General features: G+C 44.0%; 1 protein-coding gene across 1 annotated transcript in view; it reads left to right on the forward strand.

The window, feature by feature from the left end:
* The first annotated feature begins 1,761 nt into the window (after positions 1-1,761).
* LOC129100009 (IQ motif and SEC7 domain-containing protein 2-like) overlaps positions 1,762-26,541 on the forward strand; it is a 35,184-nt gene continuing 10,404 nt past the window's right edge. The window contains exons 1-10 of the mRNA XM_054609504.1: positions 1,762-1,850; positions 17,059-17,227; positions 19,976-20,143; positions 21,035-21,208; positions 21,733-21,828; positions 23,532-23,583; positions 23,782-23,953; positions 24,540-25,198; positions 25,285-25,534; positions 26,327-26,485. Coding sequence (XP_054465479.1) covers positions 1,762-1,850; positions 17,059-17,227; positions 19,976-20,143; positions 21,035-21,208; positions 21,733-21,828; positions 23,532-23,583; positions 23,782-23,953; positions 24,540-25,198; positions 25,285-25,534; positions 26,327-26,485 — 1,988 coding nt within the window. The remainder of the gene's footprint in view (positions 1,851-17,058; positions 17,228-19,975; positions 20,144-21,034; positions 21,209-21,732; positions 21,829-23,531; positions 23,584-23,781; positions 23,954-24,539; positions 25,199-25,284; positions 25,535-26,326; positions 26,486-26,541) is intronic.

Consider the following 26,541-nt stretch of genomic DNA (forward strand, 5'->3'; position numbering starts at 1 on the left):
CATCGTTATCTTTAGGCAGCATCCTCTTTTTGTTTCCTTCCTCCTGCCACACCTTTGTCCTTCTCGTTTTTCTCTGCTCCTCCTTCATCTCATCATCCTCTTTTAACCTCCTGCCACACTACTCCCCTTCTCCTCCTCGTAATCCCACAATCCCCTCCTCACGTCCCTCCACTTCCTCTTTTTAAGCCTCCCTGTTTCCTTCTCTTCCATACTTCCTTTTCATCTCGTTAAAGCTGCACCCCTGGTCTCCTCCTGTCCTCCTCCCTCTGCTGCTTGTTTATCCTCATTAGTGCTTTTAACTCTCCATCCTCCTCCTCCTCCTCCTCTTCCTCCTCCACCTCCTCCTCCTCCTTGTGGCCGACGCCCCTCCGTCAGCACAAACACAAAGGTGTTCTCAGTCAGCTTCCTGCAGCATCAGTGTGTGCAGCCGGTGACCCGCGGTGACGTTGCTGGACGGACGGGCCGCCGTGCTGCAGGTAGCGTTCTTGGCGACAGAAGACAGAGAAGGTTTATTTATGGCGGCGCCCCGGATCAGCCGACAGAAGCAGCCAGAACGACACCGAGAGAGAGAGAGGCAGAAAACTAGTCACAGCGTAGAGAACAGAGCTTCTGCATTCTCATAACCTTCACTTTACCTCGCAGTGCAGTGGACCCTGAATAAACCAAACTGTTTAAAGACAGAATACTGTTCAGATGAAAGAAGCTTCAGAACAGAGGTGTTCACTGAAACAGTTCCATGGTTATGAAATGATCTGTGGCCTTTACATAATAATCTAGTTATCACAGTGTGAGCACGTTCTCTTCATCTCCAGTTTAAACTAAAGAGAGTTTTTTAATCTGCACATATTTATAAAAACATAAAACAGAGATGGGGAAAAGGACTTAGTTCACAAACACAGAGACTTGAGTCTTGACTTTGGAAAATGACTGTGTGTGGATTAGAAGCTGTCATTCGTCAGAGAGACAGTGTAATTATCGTATTGTACTCTAACTCATTGAAAAATAGGTAATTAGTGCATGCATAACAATATTTTCCTTTCACCCGTAGTAGTTAGTCTATATCCTAAAATGATATTTCCTTTAAAGGAAAGAATTCATTGTGTTACAGCCTGTATAGAGTGATCTATACTAAACAATGCTGACACTGTCTAATAGATAAGAGTGATGTGTTTGAATTCCTCAGATAAAGCTATGAACGCTTATTACCACCAGAGGAGATAACATAACAATTCTGAATATAATGCTTAAGTCCAGTTTTCAATTTAAATCAGAATTGCACAGTTTTTCCTAAAGATGCAAATTGATGTCAAGTGGCTTCGGGGATGTTTGGAGCTCATCGTCTCATAATCTGTCCACGCTTACGTCAATTTTACAAAGAAGAAGTCATAAATGGGAATTTTTGGTTTAAGTTTTCAGAATCAGGATCAGCTGTATTTGACTTCGGTTTTTCTGTCGCTCTCAGTGTACATACATAGAAATAGACAAATGAAAAACAGAAAACAAGGACAGCAAAGTAGGATAAGGGAGGCATAAACATTTAACTTATATATACAAGTATAAATATAAATATAGATATACAAAATTACTATGTGAACATAAAAACACAACAGGTTTTGAACCAAAACGTGTCTGAAGTCCACATAAGCCCAGTATCAGCTCTGTCCATTATAGTCTGCGTCTCCTCTGAGAACCGTTGTGGTCTGTGAGCGTCTATTTATAAAAGGCCGAGCGCTCTCCTTCGACCACGAGCTGGGTGTGAGGATGTGGCAGATCTCAGTGTGGTTTCTTCTGGACTTCATCCAAGAGAGGCAGCTGCTGCAGGATGTAAACGAGAAGGTGAAGCCGTTACCGTCGGCTGGCGGAGCGTCGTTTGTCGGGAGAGTCTTATCGAATATGACAAGATTAAAGGATGTGAACTGATTGCTGCAGCGTCGTCGGCACCATGATTATGAAAATATCTTCTTCTTTAGCTACAGTGGAACGCTTCATAAAGAGAAAAGTAAATGTGATCTTTATTAGGGATGCACAGAAAATATGCAATCAGGAGATCGGCTTTCTAGTCGCCGAGACCCAATGATACCTGATAGCATTAGCTGATAGCTGTTAGCTAACGGAGGTTGCATTGAGTTACATTATGATGCGTTCAAGCTCTATTCAGTAAAATATTGGGTTGAAGGATGGTAAATTATAACGTCTCATGATGTATTTATTTAGTTTTTTGGTGAGACACTTGAATAAATCCAGTAGTTTGAAGGAGATGTTTTCACATTAATATAAAATAGATATTAGAGATGAATTATGATGTTTAACTTCCCAACATTAGTTCTAAGAAGATTATAATACATCATTAAGACTACTGATGTAGAAAGCAATCAGAGTTGGTGATTGTTGGAACAGTGGGAAGACTAACAGAGACAGTTTAGATGAGTTTGATTTGGTTTCTGTCGCGTTTGAACGAACGATCAGCGAGGTTTCTGTCAATGGAGTCTTGTGGCTTTGAAGAAAGCATATTCATTTTATGTTTTATTCCTCAATGAATTATAGTAGTTGTCAAAATCCCTGTTGATTTTAATCATTTTTTAATTGGTCTACGTATTTTCTAATACGGACAATTAAAGTTTTGCCATCGGTAGAGTATAAGATTTCTGAAAAGGATTATTATCAAACCCCGTTCTTCCTCCTCTCCCTGCGTCTGTCTGCCATTTCATGCTGGCCAGGTGGTACACTCACCTTTTTTTAGCTTGTTTGCGATCCACAGGAAGTGCTGTGGTTGTTGCCATGGCCACGCTGAGTGGAGAGCTGGAGAACAACTGTCTGTCCAGATGGCAGCAGGAGAGAGTCCGTCCTTTACTTTTAGTTTCACTTCGGCTGTTCTTTTTTTTGTTGTTTTATCAAGCAGCTGTGACCTCTGACCTCTGCTGTCTGCTGCTGGAGATGTTAGTAAGAGAAGAGCTGAAGCACACAGGATCCTCCTTGTGACCTCTACTGTGATGTGCAAACCCTTGTTTGAAGTGTTTGCACATCACAATAGATCGATAGCGTTGAATGAAACACGTCTCCTATCCTGTAAAATAAGTTTTATGGATCTCAAACAAAAAAACAACATTTTATACCTCACGTATCTCAGTTGAAGATCAAAATAAAACAGAATTAATTCATTTATTTTTTGAATGCAGGGAATCATTAACGAAATGAAACAATAAAAAATGAAATTAAGAAATATTTCGGACCCTTAGCTCGTCAAAACCAGCCGGCGGGATGGAAAAGCATGTTTTCTTTCTCCGTTTATGACAGCCAGAAGCTGTTCAAACTATAATAATCAAAAGATTTTCATACATGTCATATATAACAAATGCTTCTTCAGTAAATTCATTGATATTGCAGGACGCTTTGCAGATATCAGTGTTTTGTCATTTGGACTCTTCCTCCTGCACTCCCTCTCTCTCACCGTCACAGCCGTGATTCTTCCTGTTTCAGAGGATCAACGACGTCGGACTAAAGCGAGTCGGCCTAAACTGATTTCTGCTGCCACACAAACCTCCTGAAAATAGACCTCAAGCTGCTTCGCTGCACAGATTCCTCCTCTGGGCTGCCTGATGGTTGTCGTTAAGATTAATGATGCCGGATATAATAGTGTTATGATATTGATTTTCTTTTTTTTTTTCTTCCTAAAGAATGAATGGACATAAATGAGATCAATCTCATGTGATGAGGTGCACTTTCTGGATCCCTGAGGGGGAGTTAAATGATGGAAGCAGAGAACCGGTGTGGTGCTCACAAGAGGAAATAAAGGACATTAAATATGATCATAAAGGTTTGATGAAGACAAGAAGAGAACGTTTGAGAATAATCCATCCTACATCTGTCCAGCTACATTTTTATTTCTCGCTAGGAGTGGAAACATATTCTGTATATAAGAAGTCTTGTAATTTTGAAGCCTGGAGTTTGGTGTTTTGGCCGTTGCTATCTTGGATTTTTGCAACCAGTGAACAGGAAGTGACCATATATGGACTGAGGAGGAGTGACGTAGAGACGCCGTATACGTCTCTGGTGTGGACCTGTCAATCAGTGTGTAGCCCCGCCCTAAAGCATCCCCTGCTTTATGGTCTGTTTGACTCTAAATGGAGCATCATTTACTAAATGAACATCATGCTGTATTGAAGAAGACTTGAAACTAGAGATTGAGACCATAAACTCATGTTTACAATGTTTACTGAGGGAATAAATCAAGAGAGAAGTAGAGTCATTTTCTCATAGACTTCTATACAACCAGAGGAGTCGCCCCCTGGTGGACAGCAGAGAGAATGCAGCTTTAACACATGAAGCTTTGGTTTCACTGCTCTGTTCCTGTAGTTTCATTCCTTCAAGGACGTTGTAGAGTCTTTGATAATTTCAGACGTTTATATTCTCTGTTTAGAGAACATCACTCATCTACTTCCTGGTTTTAGTTCTCCTTAGAGAAGGCCTCTTCAGGTGGGAATCCGACCCCCGACCCCAGCAGTGTGGTGCTTCATTAGCTCTCCACTCTGCCGGTGGGAGTGTAGAAGAAGAAAAGACAGGAACTGAGTCATGACGGTCTGTTCAGGAAAACGTTACTGAAGGAGTTGACTCAGCAGCATTGTTGCTTTAATCCCAGAGAAGTTGCCGTGGAAACCTCCGAGCTGAAATAATGCAGGTTTAGGACACTTCAGCTTTGGCATCATTCTTCGGAACCCGAGGTTGCCGCCTGGCTGGAACGGTACAGATAATTCCTAAATAAATAATAGTAATAAATAAATACATGTTTTGAAAGAGAGCATCTCATATGACAGAGCTGTTACAGTAGATTCTGGGTGTTTGTGTCTTGGTTCAGGTCTCAGTTTCAGAGCTGCAGTGGCATCATGTTTCAAGGCTGTCCGCTCGTTCCGGTCCATTCTGGAGAACCTGATATCTCTGGAACGTCTTCAAATTTGACACACAGTCCACCTGTTCTCAAAGACGAACTGATCAGGTTTTGGTCACTGTGACCTCACAAATTGGGTTGTTTAACTCTAAAGGGCTCATCCTCAGGGGAGCATGAATGTGATCTATGAATATCATGGCTGATTTTGGATATTTCTTGTGTGGGACTTTTGTCTTGATGGCGTTATTACGGTGACATACAGATGGATGTTGGAGCCTACTTTGAGAACTACTGGACCGATGTTTATGAGACTTGGTAGAAAGGTGTTTTATAGACTGAGGAAGAAGGCGGTCTGCGCTCACGAGTTCCCGTATAGTTGATACCATGATATTGAAGCCATAAATGACTCCAAATGTGACTCTAGTTTTGGGTTTAGAAGACACATTATTATTTGTTGGCCACCCTGCATCAGAAATCCCTCACCATGTCATATTTCTCCTGTTAATCTCCCCTGCAAAGATGCTTCGTTGACATATTTTCAGTTCTTAGCAGAAATCTTTCCCCCTCGGCTGCTGATGAGAGTCGACTCCATGAAAAGCAGAGAATCTTTTTTTTATCTGCACTGTAAACAGAGCTGCAGTTCTTGGAGGGCTTTCGTTCTTCATTAAACCAACAGGCGCTAATGGTTTATTTGCCGTGTTTGTTTTTTCGGAACAGCTCTGCGTCGATGAAATGTTAATGCTTTGTTTGCTGATTGTAAAAAACTGCAGAGGAGAAAAAAGATAAGAGCTTATTACACGGGGATTATAGCGGGAGTGTGTGAGTGAGTTTTGGGCCGAGCTTCTTGTTCACTGAGTTAATCTGGAGATTGAGAGTTCGTTCTTGATCGTGGAAACGGTAACTGACTGAACAATGTCAACTCAAGGTCCTCTCACTGTTTCACCAGCTTCCGACCGTATTCTACACATGTGAGACTGTTTGGTCAACAGCCAGATGTTCTCTCAGAGATGATTAAGATCCTTCACATGATGTTGCGTTCAGGGAACAGATGGTCAAGGTTCGTATTGAACTACATGTACCATGTTCATCAGATAATGGTGGTGTTGGTGTGAAGGTGTATTTATAGCCGTGCTGCCGGTTTGGCTGCAGGGTTTTCAATGTCAGACAGCTGGACAGTTATTATTTTATATCCATTACATTCATTATGGATTAAGATACTGAACTGGTTCTTGATTCGTGGATTAGTTATTTTGCCTGTGAAATACTGTCCATCAGTCCTCCTGGAGCCCAGGGTGATGTCTTCAAATGTCTTGTTTTGTCAGAACTCGAGGCTTCAAAAATGTCCACAAACCAATAGTGTTTGTAAATGAGTGCACATTCATGAAAATGGCACCAAAGACTTAACTTTGCAAGTTCTGAGATTTCAGTCCCGCTTACTGAGATCCATAAATGTTGGTCTTTGAGTTATACGGTAAAAGCATGGACAGCTGAATTAAGGCATCTACGGAAGCAGAGGAATTTAAGACAAAAAACAAGTTCTGTAAATGTCACAACGTCCAATTTGAACATCTACATTTCCATGAAAACTGGACAAACTCATGATACAACTGAAAGCTCCAGAACAGCTGCTAAATGGACCTTGGGGTGAGATTCTTTTGTCAGACGCTGCTTCCAAGGCCTCTGGATGTTGGTTGATTCTGATCCAATCAAAATCCCTCAAACAGTTTGATTAGAAATTACATTTTATGCCCTCAGTGCCAGCGACAGACGTGTTTGGAGAAATTATGTTTCTGGGTTGTCCGTCCGCGTATTCTCGTTAACCTGAAATCTCAGAAACACCTAAGTGAAACTCCTTCACATTTATTACAAACATCCACCTTAAATATGACAATTTCACACATATCATTTAATGGATAAAATGAAAATTTATGACATTTTAGACAGAAAAAGATACAGAAGCTGCAAAGCCTGGACATTTAAAAGTACATGTGATTACTTTGAGATATTAATACAATAGGTGGGGAAGAAGTACTCATATGTTGAATACTCAACAGTATCAGTACCGCTCTGTAAAAATACTAGTAATTGGAGGACTTTCTACTCCTCTACTACTGTAAAGTCCAACAAACAGCAATCTTTCAGCCAGGAGACCGAAGTTCTTTCTCCGTGTGTTACGAAGAGTCAGTGTTGATGTTTTTGTCACGTAACGTCCGTACTTCAGTAACGACACTTCTGTAGTTATTTCAACCCAAGCAACCATCTTTTCCTAAACCTAACTAAGTAGTTTTGTTGTCTAAACCTAACTATTGTTTCCTGTGAAAAGTGAATCCAAAGCTTCATGTCTTAAAGCTGCATTCTCTCTGCTGTCCACCAGGGGGCGACTCCTCTGGTTGTATAGAAGTCTATGAGAAAATGACTCTACTTCTCTCTTGATTTATTCCCTCAGTAAACATTGTAAACATGAGTTCATGGTCTCAGTCTCTATTTAAAAGCACCCGTGGTCCTCTGTTGTGTTTTTCTTCATGTGTTTTTGTTTATGTGCGCTGCTTCTTCCTCTTAACTGTCATATCTCTGCCACATCTCATCTGATAACTCACGGTCTTTCTGTCCAATCTAATTAACTCCACCGCTCCAAACCCCGCTGATCTGATATGCGCCCAATCAGATCATTTGTCTCGTCTCGTTTCATCACGGCCAAATGAGGGTTTTTTTGGGGATGAGAGCGTTTCCTGCTCTGTGATTGGCTCGGATGAGATGCTGCTCAGCTTCATCACAGCTGACGAGGTAACGGGAGATGAAGGGTGGAGACGGGAGGCTGGTGTGAAGATGAGAAGAGTTTTATGGGCTTCAGGCAGAGCTCGTGAGTCAGTGGTCGTTGGTGTCCAGAGGTGTGTTTGAACAAGGACAGGAAACAGAAGGGATCCAGGATCAGTTGGTGCGTTCGGGGCCAAAACCAGTCAGAGCCAATCAAATCAAATCTTCTGCTCCATTTCAAAAAACGTGTGCTGAGCCTCTGGCGCTCTGACAATTTACTGAGAGAGAGAGAGAGAGAGAGAGAGAGAGAGAGAGACTGGAACGAGCAGGAAACCCACCAGAGAATAAAAACCACACCTTTAAATCAGATCAGCTGTGAGGAGAGAACATGTTTGTTTAACCGAGTTCTCTTTATCTGATCTGATCCATCCCTCTGCAGAGGGAACATCACGTCTGACTCTGTTATTTGAGTTATTTTATTTTAGGTCAAGTCAACGAATTTATTGAAGTGAAAACAAAATCTATTTATTAGATTGTTTCTCTACCGTTTGACTCGACAGTAATCAAATAGTTTAACATTATTCTATATTTGGTCATGACTTTGTGCAGAAAATCTACTGCATTGATTTGATAGTTGGAATTAAAACAGATCATTGAAATGTGACTACCATCTGTGGTAAAACAGAGAGCTCTCCACTGTTTCTATTATTGTACAGCTGTAACATTGAGGGACTCATGACGGACAGTTTAGACAAAAAACATTGTTTCTGAGCACCAGACCCCCTTTAGAAAACCTCTCATGTTACTGCAGCAGGGTCTGACAGTCTGCCCCACTCAGTCCTGGTTCTGGTTCTCCAGCGCCTCCCTTCCCTCCAGCGGGTCCAGCAATACGGCCTGGGTCTCCAGCAGCGTGGTGTTGGTGTTGACTCCTGGAGGAGGAGGAGGAGGAGACGCTGCTGCTGCCGGGAGGAGGAGCTCCGACTGCAGGTCGAATGCTGCAGTGAAGCTGCTGCTGTCCCGGGAGCTGAGCTCTCCTCTGGTCCGACTGGTCTCTGCTGGATCTCTGTCCACGGTGGATGCTGGATCTGGGACTCTCTGCTGGATCTGGGTCTCCGGTGGACTGGTCTCCGATCTGGGTCTGCAGGTCTGCTGGATCTGGGTCTGTCCACGGTGGACTGGTCTCTGCTGGATCTGGGTCTGTCCACGGTGGACTGGTCTCTGCTGGATCTGGGTCTGTCCACGGTGGACTGGTCTCTGCTGGATCTGGGTCTGTCCACGGTGGACTGGTCTCTGCTGGAGTCTGGTCTGAAGGAGTTTCTGGTGAACCTTCATGATTTCATCTGGTTTCTCCAGAATCCGACCCGGTGGCTCCGATGACGAGCTTTAAGAATAACTTTATAGAAACAGACGATCTTCTCTCTGATGGTCTGTTTACTGATGGAGGTCTATAGAGGATCAGGACTAAACTGAGACTGGATCAGGACCAGATAAAAGCTCCTCTCTGTAGGAATCATTTACTCAAATCGCTTTGGAGTTCTGTTGTATCGTCCAATATGAATATTCGGCAAGAGGTTTGAGATAACATATGAATGCAAGAGAGAGAGAGGAAACAAATACAAGACCATCTGTAGTAGAGAGAGAGAGAGAGAGAGAGAGAGAGAGAGAGAGAGAGAGAGGTGGGGATGACACACATGTATTGGTTGAGAGCTCGATGCCTCAGGGTTTGGTGCCATTTGGTGCCTGTTTGGACGACCAGCCACAGAAAACACATAGAAATCAATGTAGGAACACAAACCATTCACACAGTCTCTCTCTCTCTCTCTCTCTCTCTCTCTCTCTCTCTCTCTCTCTCTCTCTAGTAAAACAAGCCTCACTGACACACATCTCCCAGAGTCCCTGTTGTGTCCTAAATTAGAGCGCTGCGAGCCTACGGGCAGAGGAGCAGGGTGGTCGCTGGTTCCAATCCCTCAGAAACCCCTCCCTCTGTGAATCATGTCTTTAATCCCAGTATATTTCTGATGATGATTTAATATTTCTTATGAGGAATACTTAGCCTCAGAAAGGTTTAAGGTTTCTGTTCCAGCCTCTGCAGCAAAGAGCCAGTTTAGGAATAAAATGACTTCGGTAAGTTTTAGGAAACAAAGTGGTTCATATATGTTTATAAACAGGAAGTGACCATATTTGGACTGAGGAGGAGTGACGTAGAGACGCCGTATACGTCTCTGGTGTGGACCTGTCAATCAGTGTGTAGCCCCGCCCTAAAGCATCCCCTGCTTTATGGTCTGTTTGACTCTAAATGGAGCATCATTTACTAAATGAACATCATGCTGTATTGAAGAAGACTTGAAACTAGAGATTGAGACCATAAACTCATGTTTACAATGTTTACTGAGGGAATAAATCAAGAGAGAAGTAGAGTCATTTTCTCATAGACTTCTATACAACCAGAGGAGTCGCCCCCTGGTGGACAGCAGAGAGAATGCAGCTTTAAGACATGAAGCTTTGACTTCACTCTGCAGGACCGGAGGTTGCTGTCTGATTGGGGCTTTCTACTCCCACATGGCACCTTGACCTCTGACCTTTTTGCTTCATATATTTACTGGAGGATTGGGTCAGAATAGCCAGAAAAGCATGTTGGCTTGCAAACTGCAAAAATGTGACCAGATGCACAACAACATCCTGGTATTTTAGGCGTACTGCATTTGTCAAACTATGTATTGGGACATAATTAATACCTTTTTCTGGCATTCTAAATAGAGTAGGTAGTTTAGGTTCTGGACAACGAGACATCATCTCAGTTCTCGACTAAACTTTGGTCTCCACATAAATAAATCTGCTCTAAATGTTTTAGTTTTTTTGGAGGTTTTTAGTTTGCTGCCCTGAGACATTTGTTGGTCCGTCAGTCAGAAGACAGTGAGTGCGTGAGACAGTCAGGTCAGTGAATCATCTGGTCCTCCTCCTCCTCCTCCTCCTCCTCCTCCTTCATGTACTGGTGTCAGACTGGGAGGCCGGCCTCTCGTCTCGCCGCTGCCCGTCCTGTCACATCGCTGCGCCCTCACTTCCTGTTTGTCATGGCTGTTGTTTACATCCAGTGTGGAGTCACCGTCACACTCACTGCTGGGCAGAGATCCTGCTCTGATACGGAGTTAAGAACATGGCTGCTGCACAAAGATGGACGTTCTCACCGACATTCACTCCTGTTACTTTACTTAACTGGAGGGTTTTACAAAGTTTTACTTATAAAAACTCTGCTTGCAGGGATTTCCATTAGAGATCAGACAGCAATCTCCGGCTCTGCAGATTGAAGCCAATGCTGACTCACTTTTTTTATATCTTTGACAATACTGTTACAAATCCTTTTTTTATTATTTAGGTTGATTTATTTGCATTATTCAGTATATGTATTTATTTTCAATTACAACTTGTTGAAGGAAGTTTATTTTGAAAAGATGGTATGCATGTAACGAGCAGACGTTGACACATGTTGCTGGACTTTCGTAGGAAAATGCACAAAAAATGAGAGATACCATACGAGCTGTTGAGGATAAGATGAATAAACAGTTACGATTCTCTGTAACACCCTCTGAACCCCAAAACCTGCCAGCAGGATGGAAAAGCATGTTTTTTTTAAACAATCGAAAAAATAACTACACTGTTTATCACAAACCGAAGTTGTGAAAATCATCATCGTCAGATTTTCTTCCGTCAGAAAGCGAAACCCAAACCAAACTTAAAATTGTGATATTTCATCCATGCAAAAAAGAAACCGTTTACTTTAACCAGATTCTGTAAAAAACATTAAATTCTGAGCTCCTCAGTGAAACTGTGAAGACATGATTGATTCATCTGAGACCAACAGTCATGTGACAACAAATCTGTGAAACTTTGACTGAACTTCAGGCTGAACACAGAGCAGAGTTGGTAACACTTGTAGACACTTGGAAACATGTTGGATATATAGATTCCATTGTTTGCCAATTTTTGCAATAGAAAAAATAAATTCAACTTCTTTTTTATGATTTATGTCATAACTGTGTTATTCTGCAGTAAAGACATGTTTGAGTTCTCTCTACTTCTAGTCATGATTGTTCTGTTTCCATAGAGGAGCAGGACTTTATGTTGAAGTGAAAATAAGACCTTAGAGAGAACGATGTGACAGGAGCAGTCCTCTGCCTTTTGGTTCAGAGGGTTTATAAATGTGTGCTCACATGGTGTCAAACATCTCAGACGGAATATTGATTAGTTACCACAAACATAACTGACTAAATGTTAAATGAGCGTTATTAGTTAGGACTTCTCTTCTTCGTGCTTCTAAAGTGTGGAGGTGTAGCCGAGAACCCGCCGCCTCCCCCGACTCTTCTCCTCGTGAATATTTTGAAGACTGCTGTTGTCGTGGGCGACTGACTGACTCTTTATATTCTGGGCCTGCTGGTGGAGCTGACTGGCTGCAGTGGGAGGACAGAGGAGGCTGTGTGTCACCGACTGCATCCACGCTCCATCAGTGTGTGTGTGTGTGTGTGTGTGTGTGTGTGTGTGTGTGTGTGTGTGTGTGTGTGTGTGTGTGTGTGTGTGTGTGTGTGTGTGTGTGTGTGTGTGAAAACTGCCTCCACCGCTTAGACACTGTAACCCATATAAATCAGATGGGTTTCTAATCAGTGTGTGTGTGTGTGTGTGTGTGTGTGTGTGTGTGTGTGTGTGTGTGTGTGTGTGTGTGTGTGTGTGTGTGTGTGTGTGTGTGTTGCTACCGGTGTGTTGTTAGTTACTTCCCCTGGCTATGAATGCAGAAACACAAACAGAGTGTGTGTGTGTGTGTGTGTGTGTGTGTGTGTGTGTGTGTGTGTGTGTGTGTGTGTGTGTGTGTGTGTGTGTGTGTGTGTGTGTGTGTGTGTGTGTGTGTGTTTAAGCGAAAATTAGATTTACAGCTGAGAGAAACGGAAAGAAATGTAAATATGAGAAGCTGTTTTGAACCGGCGTAGCTCGTGTGTGTTTGCTGTGTGTGTGTGTGTGTGTGTGTGTGTGTGTGTGTGTGTGTGTGTGTGTGTGTGTGTGTGTGTGTGTGTGTGTGTGTGTGTGTGTGTGTGTGTGTGTGTGTGTGTGTGTGTGTGTGTGTGTGTGTGTCCCTCGGACTCATGTGGCTTCGTAGGAGAAACAAGCTGCCGAGCAGAGCCGAGGTTTACATGTGAGTGTTTTCATGCTGCAGTGTTCTTGGAGGTGAGACTGTTTGTGCACACAGATTTCTGCAGGAGTATATACTATATATATATATATATATATATATATATATATATATATATATATATTTTATCACATTTTTTTCTGAAAGTCATACTTAAACTTCCTCTGCACCATCTGGACACAAACACAGCGTTCCTTTCCTCATATCTTCCATCGTCTTTGTTAAAACCATAAATAGCAGGTGAAGCTTTTCTCCCAAGAACAAATCTTTAAGAGACTGTTTCTTTAAGTGAGATACATAAACATCCTGCGGTTCCATATCGAATGTGAAGATTTTCTGCTTTGCTTTCTGATGTATTTCATAGTGAACTTAACATCTTAATATATGTTTCTGTTTGTTGGGCAGACAGAAGAAGACATCACCTGGTAGAGATGAGTCAATGTGGGATTTTATTGCAAAAAACTCACGATAAGTTGATTGTGTTTAAATCATGAATATGATTTATAATAATATATATATATATATATATACACGGTGCGCCTACTCTACCTTATTACTTTACATCGTCTGCCAACAGAAAGTGCTGTGTTTTATGTTCATGGTTTGTCTGCAGGAACAGAAAAAGTCAAAAATAAAGGTCATAGATTTGGATTCAGAAGTTGAGGAGACACGTTAAATTTGTGCAATAATACAAAACAAGTCACTAAATATAAAGTACAGATTATTTAAAAAACATAGTTGTCAGTCTAGTTTTCCGGCTGCATTAAGCTCTGATAACCTGTGAGAGGACATCCAGAGAGACTTCAGAGAGACAATCAATATGAAACTGTAAAGTGACGGAGACAGAAATATGACTTTCAAGTGGAAATGACACCGCTGTATCAAGGAAGTTGACAAAAATACAAAAAATGTTCTGATACCTATTTTTACATACGAACAGGAGTAAATCACAACATGTTCGGGCGTTGCTAAGCGACAGAGACAGAAGTTTAATCTGGAACATGTGAGTCGCTTTCAGGATGTTCGGGTCACCTGAAGTTTGCTGTTTGACCTCAGAGCGCTGACAGCCTGCTGCTCAGCGCAACGCTGGAGGATAAATCAAACACACCTCAACTCAGCTCAACCTACAGCTGGCTCAGCATCAGCTGAGGAAAGGGGGGAGGAGAGGAGAGGAGGGGAGGAGGAGGGGAGGAGAAGAGAGGAGAGGAGGAGAGGGAAGGAGAGAGAGATGGGAAGATGGAAGAGGAGGAGATGAAGGGGAAAGGAGGAGGATGGGAAGATGGAAGAGGAGAGAGGAGATGAGTAGGGGAAAGAGAGGAGAGGATGGGAAAGAGGAGAGGAGAGGATGGGGAGAGGAAGGAAGGAGGGAAGAAGAGAGAAGATGAGGGAAGAGATGGGAAGAGGGAAGAGGAGAGAGATGACGGTAGAGGAGAGGAGAGGAAGGAAGGAGGGGAGAGAAAAGGAGAGGAGGGAAGAGGGAAGAGGAGATGACAGTAGGGGAGAGAAGAGAGGAGAAGAGAGGAGAGGATACCAGGGGAGGATAGGAGGGGAGGTGGGAAGACGAGAGAGGAGACGACAGGAGGGAAAAAGAGAGGAGAGGAGAGGAGATAGGAGGAGAGGAAGGAAGGAGGGAAGAAGAGAGAAGATGAGGGAAGAGGAGAGAGATGACGGTAGAGGAGAGGAGAGGAAAGAGGATGGGGAGAGGAAGGAAGGAGGGGAGAGAAAAGGAGAGGAGGGAAGAGGAGATGACAGTAGGGGAAAGAAGAGGAGAAGAGAGGAGAGGATACCAGGGGAGGATAGGAGGAGAGAGGAGGGCCGGTGAAGAAAAAAGAGGGGAGGAGGGGAGGGAATGAACCAAAGAGGAGGAAAGGAGAGGAAAGTATGCAAAAAAGGAAAGCAAAAAGGGGAGTGGGGAGGAGAGGAGGAGAGAAGAGGAGTTTAAGGAAAGGAAAAGGCGATGGAAGGAGAGGATGAGAGAGGAAATGAAGATGAGAGGAGCAAAGTGGAGAGGAAATGAAACGGAGAGAAGAGGAAACGAAGAGTAGTAAAAGGAGGAAAGGATATAAGAGGAGGAGAAAGGAAAGGAGAAGATGAGTAAAGGAGATAAGGGAAAGGAGGAGAAGAAAGGGGGGCGAAGAACAGATGTGAGGAGAGAAAAGGAGGTGATGGGAGGAGACAAACTGATGGAGGGATGAAAGAGGAGAGAATAACGATGATGAGGAGGATGAGGAGGAAACAGAAAGAGAGACAGTTAACAATTATCTCGAGTACCGTCCTTTTTACTGCAGAGCCTCACTGGGATTTATGAGTGCAGTCACTTCTTGGCTTTCTGTGTGTGTGTGTGTGTGTGTGTGTGTGTGTGTGTGTGTGTGTGTGTGTGTGTGTGTGTGTGTGTGTGTGTGTGTGTGTGTGTGTGTGTGTGTGTGTGTGTGTGTGTGTGAGAGAGAGAGAGAATTTAAAACATCCAAGTTTAGGGACGTCAACGCAACATCATCCCAGAATAATGTCTTTAGCTTCTTCTTCTTCTTCACATGACACACACACACACACACTGACACACACACACTGACACACACACACACACACACACACACACACACACACACACACACACACACACACACACACACACACACACATCCAGTGTCTCCCACACACTCATGCTGGGTCTCTCTCAGAACCACAACACACTGTACACACCCACACACACACACTGCTGTTAGCCATGAGTCATCGTCATGTGACTCTGCATGTGTGTGTGTGTGTGTGTGTGTGTGTGTGTGTGTGTGTGTGTGTGTGTGTGTGTGTGTGTGTGTGTGTGTGAGCTTGGCAGTGCCCACGTTAGCTTCGGTGCCAGCTTCACGGGTGTCTTAGATTAACACTGAAGAGCCCCTTTGATGAGCTCTCACACACACACACACACACACACACACACACACACACACACACACACACACACACACACACACACACACACACACTCAGATTCCTCCTCTCTCCTCGTCTCCTCCTCGATCCATCAATGAATTGATGGATCGAGTATCAGGCGTTTGTCTCACACATTCTGGATGTTGAACCAGAGAGTGATGAGTTTATCTGAGCTGGTCCGGTTCGATCTGGCCCAAGTCCAGTTTATTCTGGTTTGGTCCAGTTGGTGTGTTTGTTAAAGGTTAGACTGGTTTAGTGCAGTATGTCTGGATTACTCCAGTTCAGTGCACTTTAGTCCAGTTTAACCTGGTTTGGTCTTGTTTACTTTGGTTACTTGGTTCATTTGGTCTGTTTGGTCCAAATCAGTTGGTTTTGGTGATATTTATGATTCTCTTTGTATTCTGTTTTGTTCCTCTGCAGTTGGTTCCAGTTTATCTGGTTTGGTGCAGTTCGTGTGGATTACTCCAGTTCAGTGCACTTTAGTCCAGTTTAACCTGGTTTGTTTCAATCTTCTCTTTGTCTTGCTTACTTTGGTTTAATCCAGTTGTTACTCCGTCTGGCTGTTTGTTACAGTTCAATCTGGATATCTGTGGTTTAGTTTGGCTCCAGTTCTTTTGGTCCCAGTCTGGTCTTGTTTGTTACAGTTCAATCTGGATATCTGTGGTTTAGTTTGGCTCCACTTTTATCTGTTTGGTCCAGTTCAGTCCTGTTTGGTCTGGTTTGATTTGCTGCAGTCAGCATCCTCGTCTCCTCCACTTCCCTGTTTATTCCTCAACCTTTAGTTCCTCCTTTTGACCAATCACACTTCTCCAACTTCCCTTTCCTCTATTCTGAGATTTTTACTTCCTCCTCTTCCTTCTGCTTATCTTCACGCACTTCTTCAATATCCCTCGTCATCATCTCTTCTTTCCCTCTCATCCTTCTAGTTTCTTTTCCTCTTTCCCTCATATGGTTTTAACTCTTCCTCTTGTATTTTTTAAACCCTTAAACGTGTCTTCTGTCTGTGCAGACGTCTGCTTCCTGTCTGGTTTACTTTGCTAAAATCAAATTGCCTTTGTCGATTAATAAAGTTGTTTTGAATTGAATTGAATTGATCCTCACTTTGTTCTCTCTTGTTTAGATCGAGTTTCAATTCTTCCTCCTTCCTCCCTCCTGATGTTCTTTTGTTCTTTTGTCCTTACAGTCAAATATATTTAAACTTTAGATCTGATTCTACTGTTTTTGGAGGTTGAACTTTATATTTCAGTAAAAAAAAACATTTGACCCGATATGATCAATATCAGCAGATCAATAACCCCCCCCTCTCTCTCTCTCTCAGTGTGGAGGGCGACCCTCAGTGTCCGGAGGCGCTCACTTTTTCTGATTCGTCTTTCGGCCATCCGCCTCCCTTCCATCGCTATAGCAACAGCCCCCTCTCCAGCCCCTGTGACCCCTACGGCTCCGCCTCCTCCAGCGGGCCCCTGGGAGCCTCCCACACACACACACAGGTACTGACCCCTCAAACACACACACATATATAAAAAACACCAATAAACAGTCATTAAAGTTTCTGACAGGAAGTATCAGCGAAGGAAACTTTTCGGGTGGATTAGCTTTGTTGTTTTGTGACGTACTTGTATTGTTTTGTTTTAGTATGAAAGCTATTTGTTCTTTAGTTACTTCTGATAAAGCTGTTAACCTACGTATGTCTGATATCAAATAAAGATTAAATACAAATATGCATAAAGAAGGATTAAAATACGCTCACTCAAATAAAGTTTGAAGGTTGTAAAAAGATAAAATCAGTTTATGATTTGAAGGGTTACTCGTTAGCTTAATGACCACAATGCATCATGTTAGCTGTCACTCCTCCCTCTTCTTTAATTTATTAACCTTTATTTAGACAAGATAATCCCATTGATATTTTATTTATTTTTTAGCAGAGGCTCCTGGGAGAGAGTTAATCTGACCAGACCTTTCTTAACTTGTGTTTCCATTAAACATGAGTATGTGTGGTTTGAAGATGAGTTTTCAAAATAAAGGTTCACTTCTGGTGGTGTAAAATGAGAGCTAATGTTGGCATCAATGGCTAAAGCTACAGAAACAACCCACACTTCAAAAAAAGAATAAGCAACCTAACTGAAACTCAGGAATCGTTGTAAATTTTGTTATTCACCTTTTATTTTGAAATATTTACTCTGCTAAAATATGAGGAATTGAAAGCAGTATAATGTTTTTGTTTACCTTGTTTAGCCTCCTCATTGGCTGGTCTACAGCTCTCCTCTGTTAGGGCCTCTGTTGGCTCGGCGGCGGGCCAACCTGTGTGTCTGGTTTCAGAGGTCGTTGTGGAGGTCAGCACTGCAGACAGCAGCTCCTCCAGGAGTTCAATGTGAACCGAAGCTCCAACAGAGGAGGAGCAGTTAATGACAGACAGACAGGCAGTGGAGCGAGGATTTAATGAAGCTACCATTTAATGAAGCTACCAAGTACACTACTGTTACTACTACTGTTACTACTACTGTTACTACTACTGTTACTACTACTGTTACTACTACTACTGTTACTACTACTACTGTTACTACTACTGTTACTACTACTGTTACTACTACTGTTACTACTACTGTTACTACTACTGTTACTACTACTGTTACTACTACTGTTACTACTACTGTTACTACTACTGTTACTACTACTACTACTGTTACTACTACTGTTACTACTACTGTTACTACTACTACTGTTACTACTACTGTTACTACTACTGTTACTACTACTGCTACTACTACTGTTACTACTACTGTTACTACTACTGTTACTACTACTGTTACTACTACTGTTACTACTACTGTTACTACTACTGTTACTACTACTGTTACTACTGTTACTACTACTGTTACTACTACTGTTACTACTACTGTTACTACTACTACTGTTACTACTACTGTTACTACTACTGTTACTACTGTTACTACTGTTGTTACTACTGTTACTACTACTGTTACTACTACTGTTACTACTACTGTTACTACTACTACTGTTACTACTACTGTTACTACTACTACTGTTACTACTACTGTTACTACTACTGTTACTACTGTTACTACTACTGTACTACTACTGTTACTACTACTGTTACTACTACTGTTACTACTACTGTTACTACTGTTACTACTACTACTGTTACTACTACTGTTACTACTACTGTTACTACTGTTACTACTACTGTTACTACTACTACTGTTACTACTACTGTTACTACTACTACTACTGTTACTACTACTACTGTTACTACTACTACTACTACTGTTACTACTACTACTGTTACTACTACTGTTACTACTACTACTGTTACTACTACTGTTACTACTACTGTTACTACTACTGTTACTACTACTGTTACTACTACTGTTACTACTAATGTTACTACTACTGTTACTACTACTGTTACTACTACTGTTACTACTACTACTAATATTTTGCCAGAAAAGGCTTTCTGAGAAAAAAACTGGTCCTGAACCAGTCTCAGTTTAGTCCTGATCCTCTATAGACCTCCATCAGTAAACCAGACCATCAGAGAGAAGATCGTCTGTTTCTATAAAGTTATTCTTAAAGCTCGTCATCGGAGACACCGGGTCGGATTCTGGAGAAACCAGATGAAATCATGAAGGTTCACCAGAAACTCCTTCAGACCAGACTCCACCAGAGACCAGTCCACCGTGGACAGACCCAGATCCAGCAGAGACCAGTCCACCGTGGACAGACCCAGATCCAGCAGAGAGGAGAGGAGGATGGAGGAGAGAAGAGAGGAGGAGATAGAAAGATAGAGGAGAGGAGAGGAGAGAGAGGAGGAGGGAAGAGAGGAGCGAGAGAGGAGGAGAGAAGATGAGAGAAGAGGAGGAGGTGGAGAGCTCAGCTCCCGGCAGCAGCAGCAGCGTCTCCTCCTCCTCCTCCTCCTCCTCCTCCAGGAGCAGAGCTTCTCCTCTCTGCTCCTCCCGGTCCTCGCTGGGAGCCAACACCAAGACCCAGGCTGTATTGCTGGACCAGCTGGAGGGAAGGGAGGCAACAGGAGAACCAGAACCAGACTGTCAGTCCCTGCTGCAGTAAAATGAGAGGTTTTCTAAAGGGACTCTGCTGCTCAGAGACACTACCACTTCTGTCCACAGGGGGCGCCAGAATCAACAGAAAATGAAAGTTCACCGTAGTAGCTTTAAGTTGCATTATTAATTGTTGACCTCCCTCTCCTCTCCTCCCTTCAGGGTAGCTCTCCCATCTCTCCCCCCAGCCCGGCGAGCCTTGCCTGGGCTCAACGCAGCCGACACCAGCCGGCCAGCCTGGCGCTCCGCAAGCAAGAGGAGGAGGAGAGCAAACGCTGCAAGGCGCTATCCGACAGCTATGAGCTCTCTACGGACCTCCAGGACAAGAAGGTACCACGACGGAGGCAGCCTTTTGAGAAGAAGCACAAGAGTACAGTGCACGTCAGACCACCCACACATACTGTTCAACACACACACACACACACACACACACACACACACACATCATCGTGGGCTGATTCCCAGCACCGTGCCTATTTTATCTCATTTGATTCCAGTGCATCCCAGTTTCTGTATTTTTTTCTTCATAAAAACAAACAATTCAAATAATAAGGTCGTTTTAATGATGTATTATAATGTTAGAGCTAGTGTTAGGAAGTTAAACATCATACATTACATTACAGTCATTTAGCAGACGCTTTTCTCCAAAGCGACTTACAGTCAGTAGTATGTTACATATCATTCACCCATTCACACACTGATGACAGGCTACCATCAAGGTGCCACCATCAGACTCTAACTAACATTCATCATCCAGTCCACACCGATGGCAAGCCTTCAGGAGCAACTTGGGTTAAGTGTCTTGCCCAAGGACACATCGACTGCCGAAGCCGGGTATCGAACCACCGACCCTCTGATTGGAGAACTACCTTGCTCTCCACTACGCCACAGCCGCCCTCATAATTCATCTCTAATATCTATTTCATATTAATGTGAAAACATCTTCAAACTACTGGATTTATTCTAGTTTATCACCAACACTACATTTTACAGATTACATGTGAACACATCATGATAACGTTATAATTTACCTTCAACCAATAATCATTTAACTGAACAGAGCCTGAATGCATCATAATGTAACTGAACTGAACCTCCGACCATTAGAACGTTACTAGCTCTCCTGTTGATTTAAACACAGATTGGTTTAAACACAACATAAATGATGTCCTGATCTCATATAAACCCTCTCTCTCTCCCCCTCCCCTCGTTACCCGACAGGTGGAGATGCTGGAGAGGAAGTACGGGGGACAGTTTGTGTCCCGGCGTGCGGCGAGAACGATCCAGACGGCGTTCCGTCAGTACCGCATGAACAAGAACTTTGAGAGGCTTCGTAGCTCCGCCTCCGAGAGCAGAATGACACGACGCATCATCCTGTCCAACATGAGGATGCAGGTACACACACACATAAACACACTGTACAAAACACACACACATTAACACACTGTATAATACACACACACATTAACACACTGTACAAAACACACACACATAAACACACTGTACAAAACACACACACATAAACACACTGTACAAAACACACACACATTAACACACTGTAAAACACACACATTAACACACTGTTAAACACACTGTACAAAACAAAACATTAACACACTGTACAAAACACACACACACACATTAACACACTGTATAATACACACACACATTAACACACTGTACAAAACACACACACACACACATTAACACACTGTATAATACACACACACATAAACACACTGTACAAACACACACACATAAACACACTGTATAATACACACACACATTAACACACTGTACAAAACACACACACATAAACACACTGTATAATACACACATTAACACACTGTACAATACACACACACATAAACACACAACTAAACAGTACAGATGTTCTTTCTCTTCTTCGTTGGTTTCAGTACTCGTTTGATGAGCGGCAGCCTCAGGGTCAGGGGTCATCGGGTCAGCGGGGGCCGGACGACGCAGGAGACCTGGACGACTCCTTCTCCAAGCAGGTAAACACACCTGTTTGTTACCTGTTTGTTACCTGTTTGTCACCTGTTACCTGTTTGTCACCTGTTTGTTACCTGTTTGTCACCTGTTTGTCACCTGTTTGTCACCTGTTTGTTACCTGTTTGTCACCTGTTTGTTACCTGTTTGTCACCTGTTTGTTACCTGTTTGTTACCTGTTTGTTACCTGTTTGTCACCTGTTTGTTACCTGTTTGTCACCTGTTTGTCACCTGTTTGTTACCTGTTTGTCACCTGTTTGTTACCTGTTACCTGTTTGTCACCTGTTTGTTACCTGTTTGTTACCTGTTTGTTACCTGTTTGTTACCTGTTTGTCACCTGTTTGTTACCTGTTTGTTACCTGTTTGTCACCTGTTTGTCACCTGTTTGTTACCTGTTGTTACCTGTTTCACCTGTTTGTTACCTGTTTGTCACCTGTTTGTTACCTGTTTGTCACCTGTTTGTCACCTGTTTGTTACCTGTTTGTCACCTGTTTGTCACCTGTTTGTTACCTGTTTGTTACCTGTTTGTCACCTGTTTGTTACCTGTTTACCTGTTTGTTACCTGTTTACCTGTTTGTCACCTGTTTGTTACCTGTTTGTTACCTGTTTGTTACCTGTTTGTCACCTGTTTGTCACCTGTTTGTTACCTGTTTGTCACCTGTTTGTTACCTGTTTGTTACCTGTTTGTCACCTGTTTGTCACCTGTTTGTTACCTGTTTACCTGTTTGTCACCTGTTTGTTACCTGTTTGTTACCTGTTTGTTACCTGTTTGTCACCTGTTTGTCACCTGTTTGTCACCTGCTTGTCACTTGTATGTTACCTGTTTGTCATCTGTTTGTCACCTGTTTGTTACCTGTTTGTCACCTGTTTGTTACCTGTTTACCTGTGTGTTACCTGTTTACCTGTTTGTCACCTGTTTGTCACCTGTTTGTCACCTGTTTGTTACCTGTTTGTCACCTGTTTGTTACCTGTTTGTCACCTGTTTGTCACCTGTTTGTCACCTGTTTGTTACCTGTTTGTCACCTGTTTGTTACCTGTTTACCTGTTTGTTACCTGTTTGTCACCTGTTTGTTACCTGTTTGTCACCTGTTTGTCACCTGTTTGTTACCTGTATGTTACCTGTTTGTCACCTGTTTGTTACCTGTTTGTTACCTGTTTGTCACCTGTTTCAATGATGTCCAGATGTGTGACATTACAGCAGCTGTTTCACTGTAAACCCTCAAAGAAAAAGTTAAAATTCAGCCGATTTGAGCGGGAAATTCCTGAACTTGAAAAGACAAATGAACTCTTAAAACTCAAGGTCTGCTTACCAGCTTACTTGTGTAGCTTTCAACTGCATCTCACAGTCTTCCTCATGGGGAAGAAGATGGCTTTACATCATCCATACTTAGGCCACATGATGAAAGCTGAGCAAACTCTGTGAGATTCTTTAAGAACTCCTGGAGAAAGTGAAGACAAAGCTTCATGTGTTAAAGCTGCATTCTCTCTGCTGTCCACCAGGGGGCGACTCCTCTGGTTGTATAGAAGTCTATGAGAAAATGACTCTACTTCTCTCTTGATTTATTCCCTCAGTAAACATTGTAAACATGAGTTTATGGTCTCAATCTCTAGTTTCAAGTCTTCTTAATAGAAATAAAACATGTTTAGAATGTAGAACTGATTATAAAGGTTTCTCTCTGATCCGTCTCCATGTTTCATGTTCATGCAGGTAAAGTCTTTGGCCGACTCCATCGACGACTCCCTCACCTGCCAGTCTGGCCGCGAGGACTCACATGAGGCGGGAGGAGAAGGAGAGGAAGACGATGAGGAGGACGAGGAGGAGGGAGATGAAGAAGAGGAGGAGGAGGAGGAGGAGGAAGGGGAGGAGGACGAGGAGGAAGACGAGGATGAAGACTACAGAGAGTGCTCGTGGCGAAGCGCAAACACGACCTCCCGACGCGTGGTGGGCCGGCCTGGAGTCGGTGGAGGGAGAGGAGGCGCGGGAGGAGGCGCCGCCATGCACGAGGACAGCACCGCCACCTCCTTCAGCGACGTCACGCTCTACATGGACGACGGCTGCCTCCCCTCCTCGCCACTCTCACGCCCGCCGTCCTCGCCGCTCTCCCGCCCGGCCTCCAGCTCCGACACGGAGTACTGGGGAGGAGGGGGAGGAGGAGGCGCAGGGGGAGGGAGGACAGCAGGGAGACGGAGGGAGGCAGCAGCGCCAGCCGGAGGAGCAGCACGCCCTGCACAGAGTGTCGAGGGGAGTACAGAGGGAGGGCAGGAGGAGGAGGAGGAGGAGGAGGAGGAGGAGGCGGAGGAGGAGGAGGAGGAGGACACCTTCCAGTCCTGACTATCGAACCACCCAGTGACAGCTCAGTGGACATGAGTGACAGGTCAGCTCAGCCAATCAGAGGGCTTCTAAACAGATCATTGTTATTCTTAAATCTGTGGGAGTCTGCAGGGCCGTCAATCAGCAACACAACGTAACAAATGCAACCTATTGGTTTCCTGTACAGCGACAAGAGTGGAAGAGAAAGTTTGGTTTAGGCAACTAAACCAACAATTTGGTTTAGGCAACAATTTGGTTTAGGCAGCAAAACAACAGTTAGGTTTATTTCCACTTTTGGAAATAAACCAGTCTAGTTAAACCAAAATATTAAGAAAGTTACGTATAAAACACTTTATTTTCGTCACGTCTGGAAGTATTATTAAACTTTATGGTTGTAACTTTCAGGTCAGAGCGCGGCTCCATCGGACGCCTGGTGTACGAACAGGAGCCGTCGGGAGTCGAGCGAGGGGGAGGAGAAAGGGAGAGGGGAGGAGGAGAGGAAGGAACGAGTGGAGAGGACGAGCAACAAGAAGGCGAAGGAGGAGGAGGTGGAGGAGGAAGCAGCGACGCCGACTCTCCACAGGGAACCATCAAACACAAGCCCAACGGCCGCTCGGTCGCCACGGCGCAGGGACAGACCAGAAGCCCCGCCAACGTCCCCCTCCCGATGCCTTCAGCCCGGGCCCTACCGCCCCACCCGCTCCCCCACCCGCTCCAACACCCCCACCCCCACCCTCACCAACACCCCCACCCGTCGCCCATCCCCCACTTGCCCACCATCCTCCACCACCACCCGCAGTACAGCCAGCCGCACGTCATGCACATGCACCACGTGCACGGTGTCGGCGGTGTCGGCGGTGTCGGCGGTGTCGGCGGTGTCGGCGGTGTCGGCGGTGTCGGCGGCATCCCTTACATGCAGCACCCTCACCACTTCGCCCAGCACCACTACCACCACCTGCACCACCACCACCTCCCCCACGGCTACCCAGAACCCCCTCGTCCCCTCTACCCTCCCCCGTCCCTCCTCTCTCCCCTCTCCCGCCGCCGCTCACGCCCTCCCCGCTGTCCTCCTCGTCCTCCTCGGCGCTCCAGAACATGGAGGCCCAGCAGCAGCACCTCGTCCACCACCCCCACCTCCTCCTCCACCACCACCTGCTCTGCTCGGACGGAGACAACGAGAGCGTCAACTCCACCACCACCAACTCCAACGACGACACCACGGTCAACAACTGCAGCTCTGGCTCCTCGTCACGCGACAGCCTGCGGGAGCCAATCGGAGGAGGCCCTCTGGGTAAACAGACCTATCAGAGGGAGAGCCGGCACAGCTGGGACTCTCCCGCCTTCAACAACGACGTGGTGCAGCGGCGGCAGTACCGCATCGGACTCAACCTGTTCAACAAGTACGAGAATCATGTTTTCATCTCCTCATTTAGTTCAGTAGAGTTAAAACGATCAATATGTTCCGATCTCCAAGTGTTTAATCCTCTGAACCCAATAACCACTGGCACGATCGTAAGGATTTATTTTTTTAACCCTAAAACTAGAATCTTTGAGCCATCAGCTCTAAAAACCATCAGTGTCGTCAGATTTTTCATCTTTCCAACACCCCGAAACTGTTGGGTTCAGAAAGTATAACCAAGATCTTAAAATGTGTGAGGAATATTTTCAGAATGATCAATATGACTACAAGGTGTCAGTCGCCCCCTGATGGACAGTAGAGAGAATGCAGCTTTAAGAAACTTTAATTGGCTTCACATTTCAGAAACGGTGGTTGTCTCCTGGTTGTTAGTAGCGTTTTTAAATGTTTACCACAAATCTGACGGGACATTTTTCAAAAGATACACCTATTAATCAGCAAACAGTATTATTCATCAGTGAGCAGAATTTTAAAAAAAAAACATGTTGCTTTACAAATCTGTGGATTTAAATCTGAAAGTGTTCCATGTTTGGTAATCAACCACACAGTACTCCATTTTATTATTTGTATTTATTTCAGATATAATTGTGTTGTATGGCAGCGTTAAGTCCTCCTTATTATGTAGAACAAAGAAAAGCAACAATCCAACATTATGAAGCATCTCAAAGGTCTTTAAATGACAAGCGCTAACGACTAAACAATAGAATAAAGAAACAACAAACAGGAACTCGAACGTCAAATTGTAGAAAATTTAAGTTTGTTGTCTGGTCTGCAGGAAACCGGAGAAGGGGATCCAGTACCTGATCGAGAGGGGCTTCGTGTCGGACACACCGGTCGGCATCGCCAGGTTCATCCTGGAGAGGAAAGGACTGAGCCGGCAGATGATCGGGGAGTTCCTGGGCAGCCGGCAGCAGTTCAACAAGGACGTCCTCGAGTGAGTGAGACGTCACAACACTTCCTGTTTACTTCATGTTGTGTCTTTTAAATCCT

Source organism: Anoplopoma fimbria, chromosome 12 (genome assembly GCF_027596085.1).
Source record: "Anoplopoma fimbria isolate UVic2021 breed Golden Eagle Sablefish chromosome 12, Afim_UVic_2022, whole genome shotgun sequence".
Lineage (NCBI taxonomy): Eukaryota > Metazoa > Chordata > Actinopteri > Perciformes > Anoplopomatidae > Anoplopoma > Anoplopoma fimbria.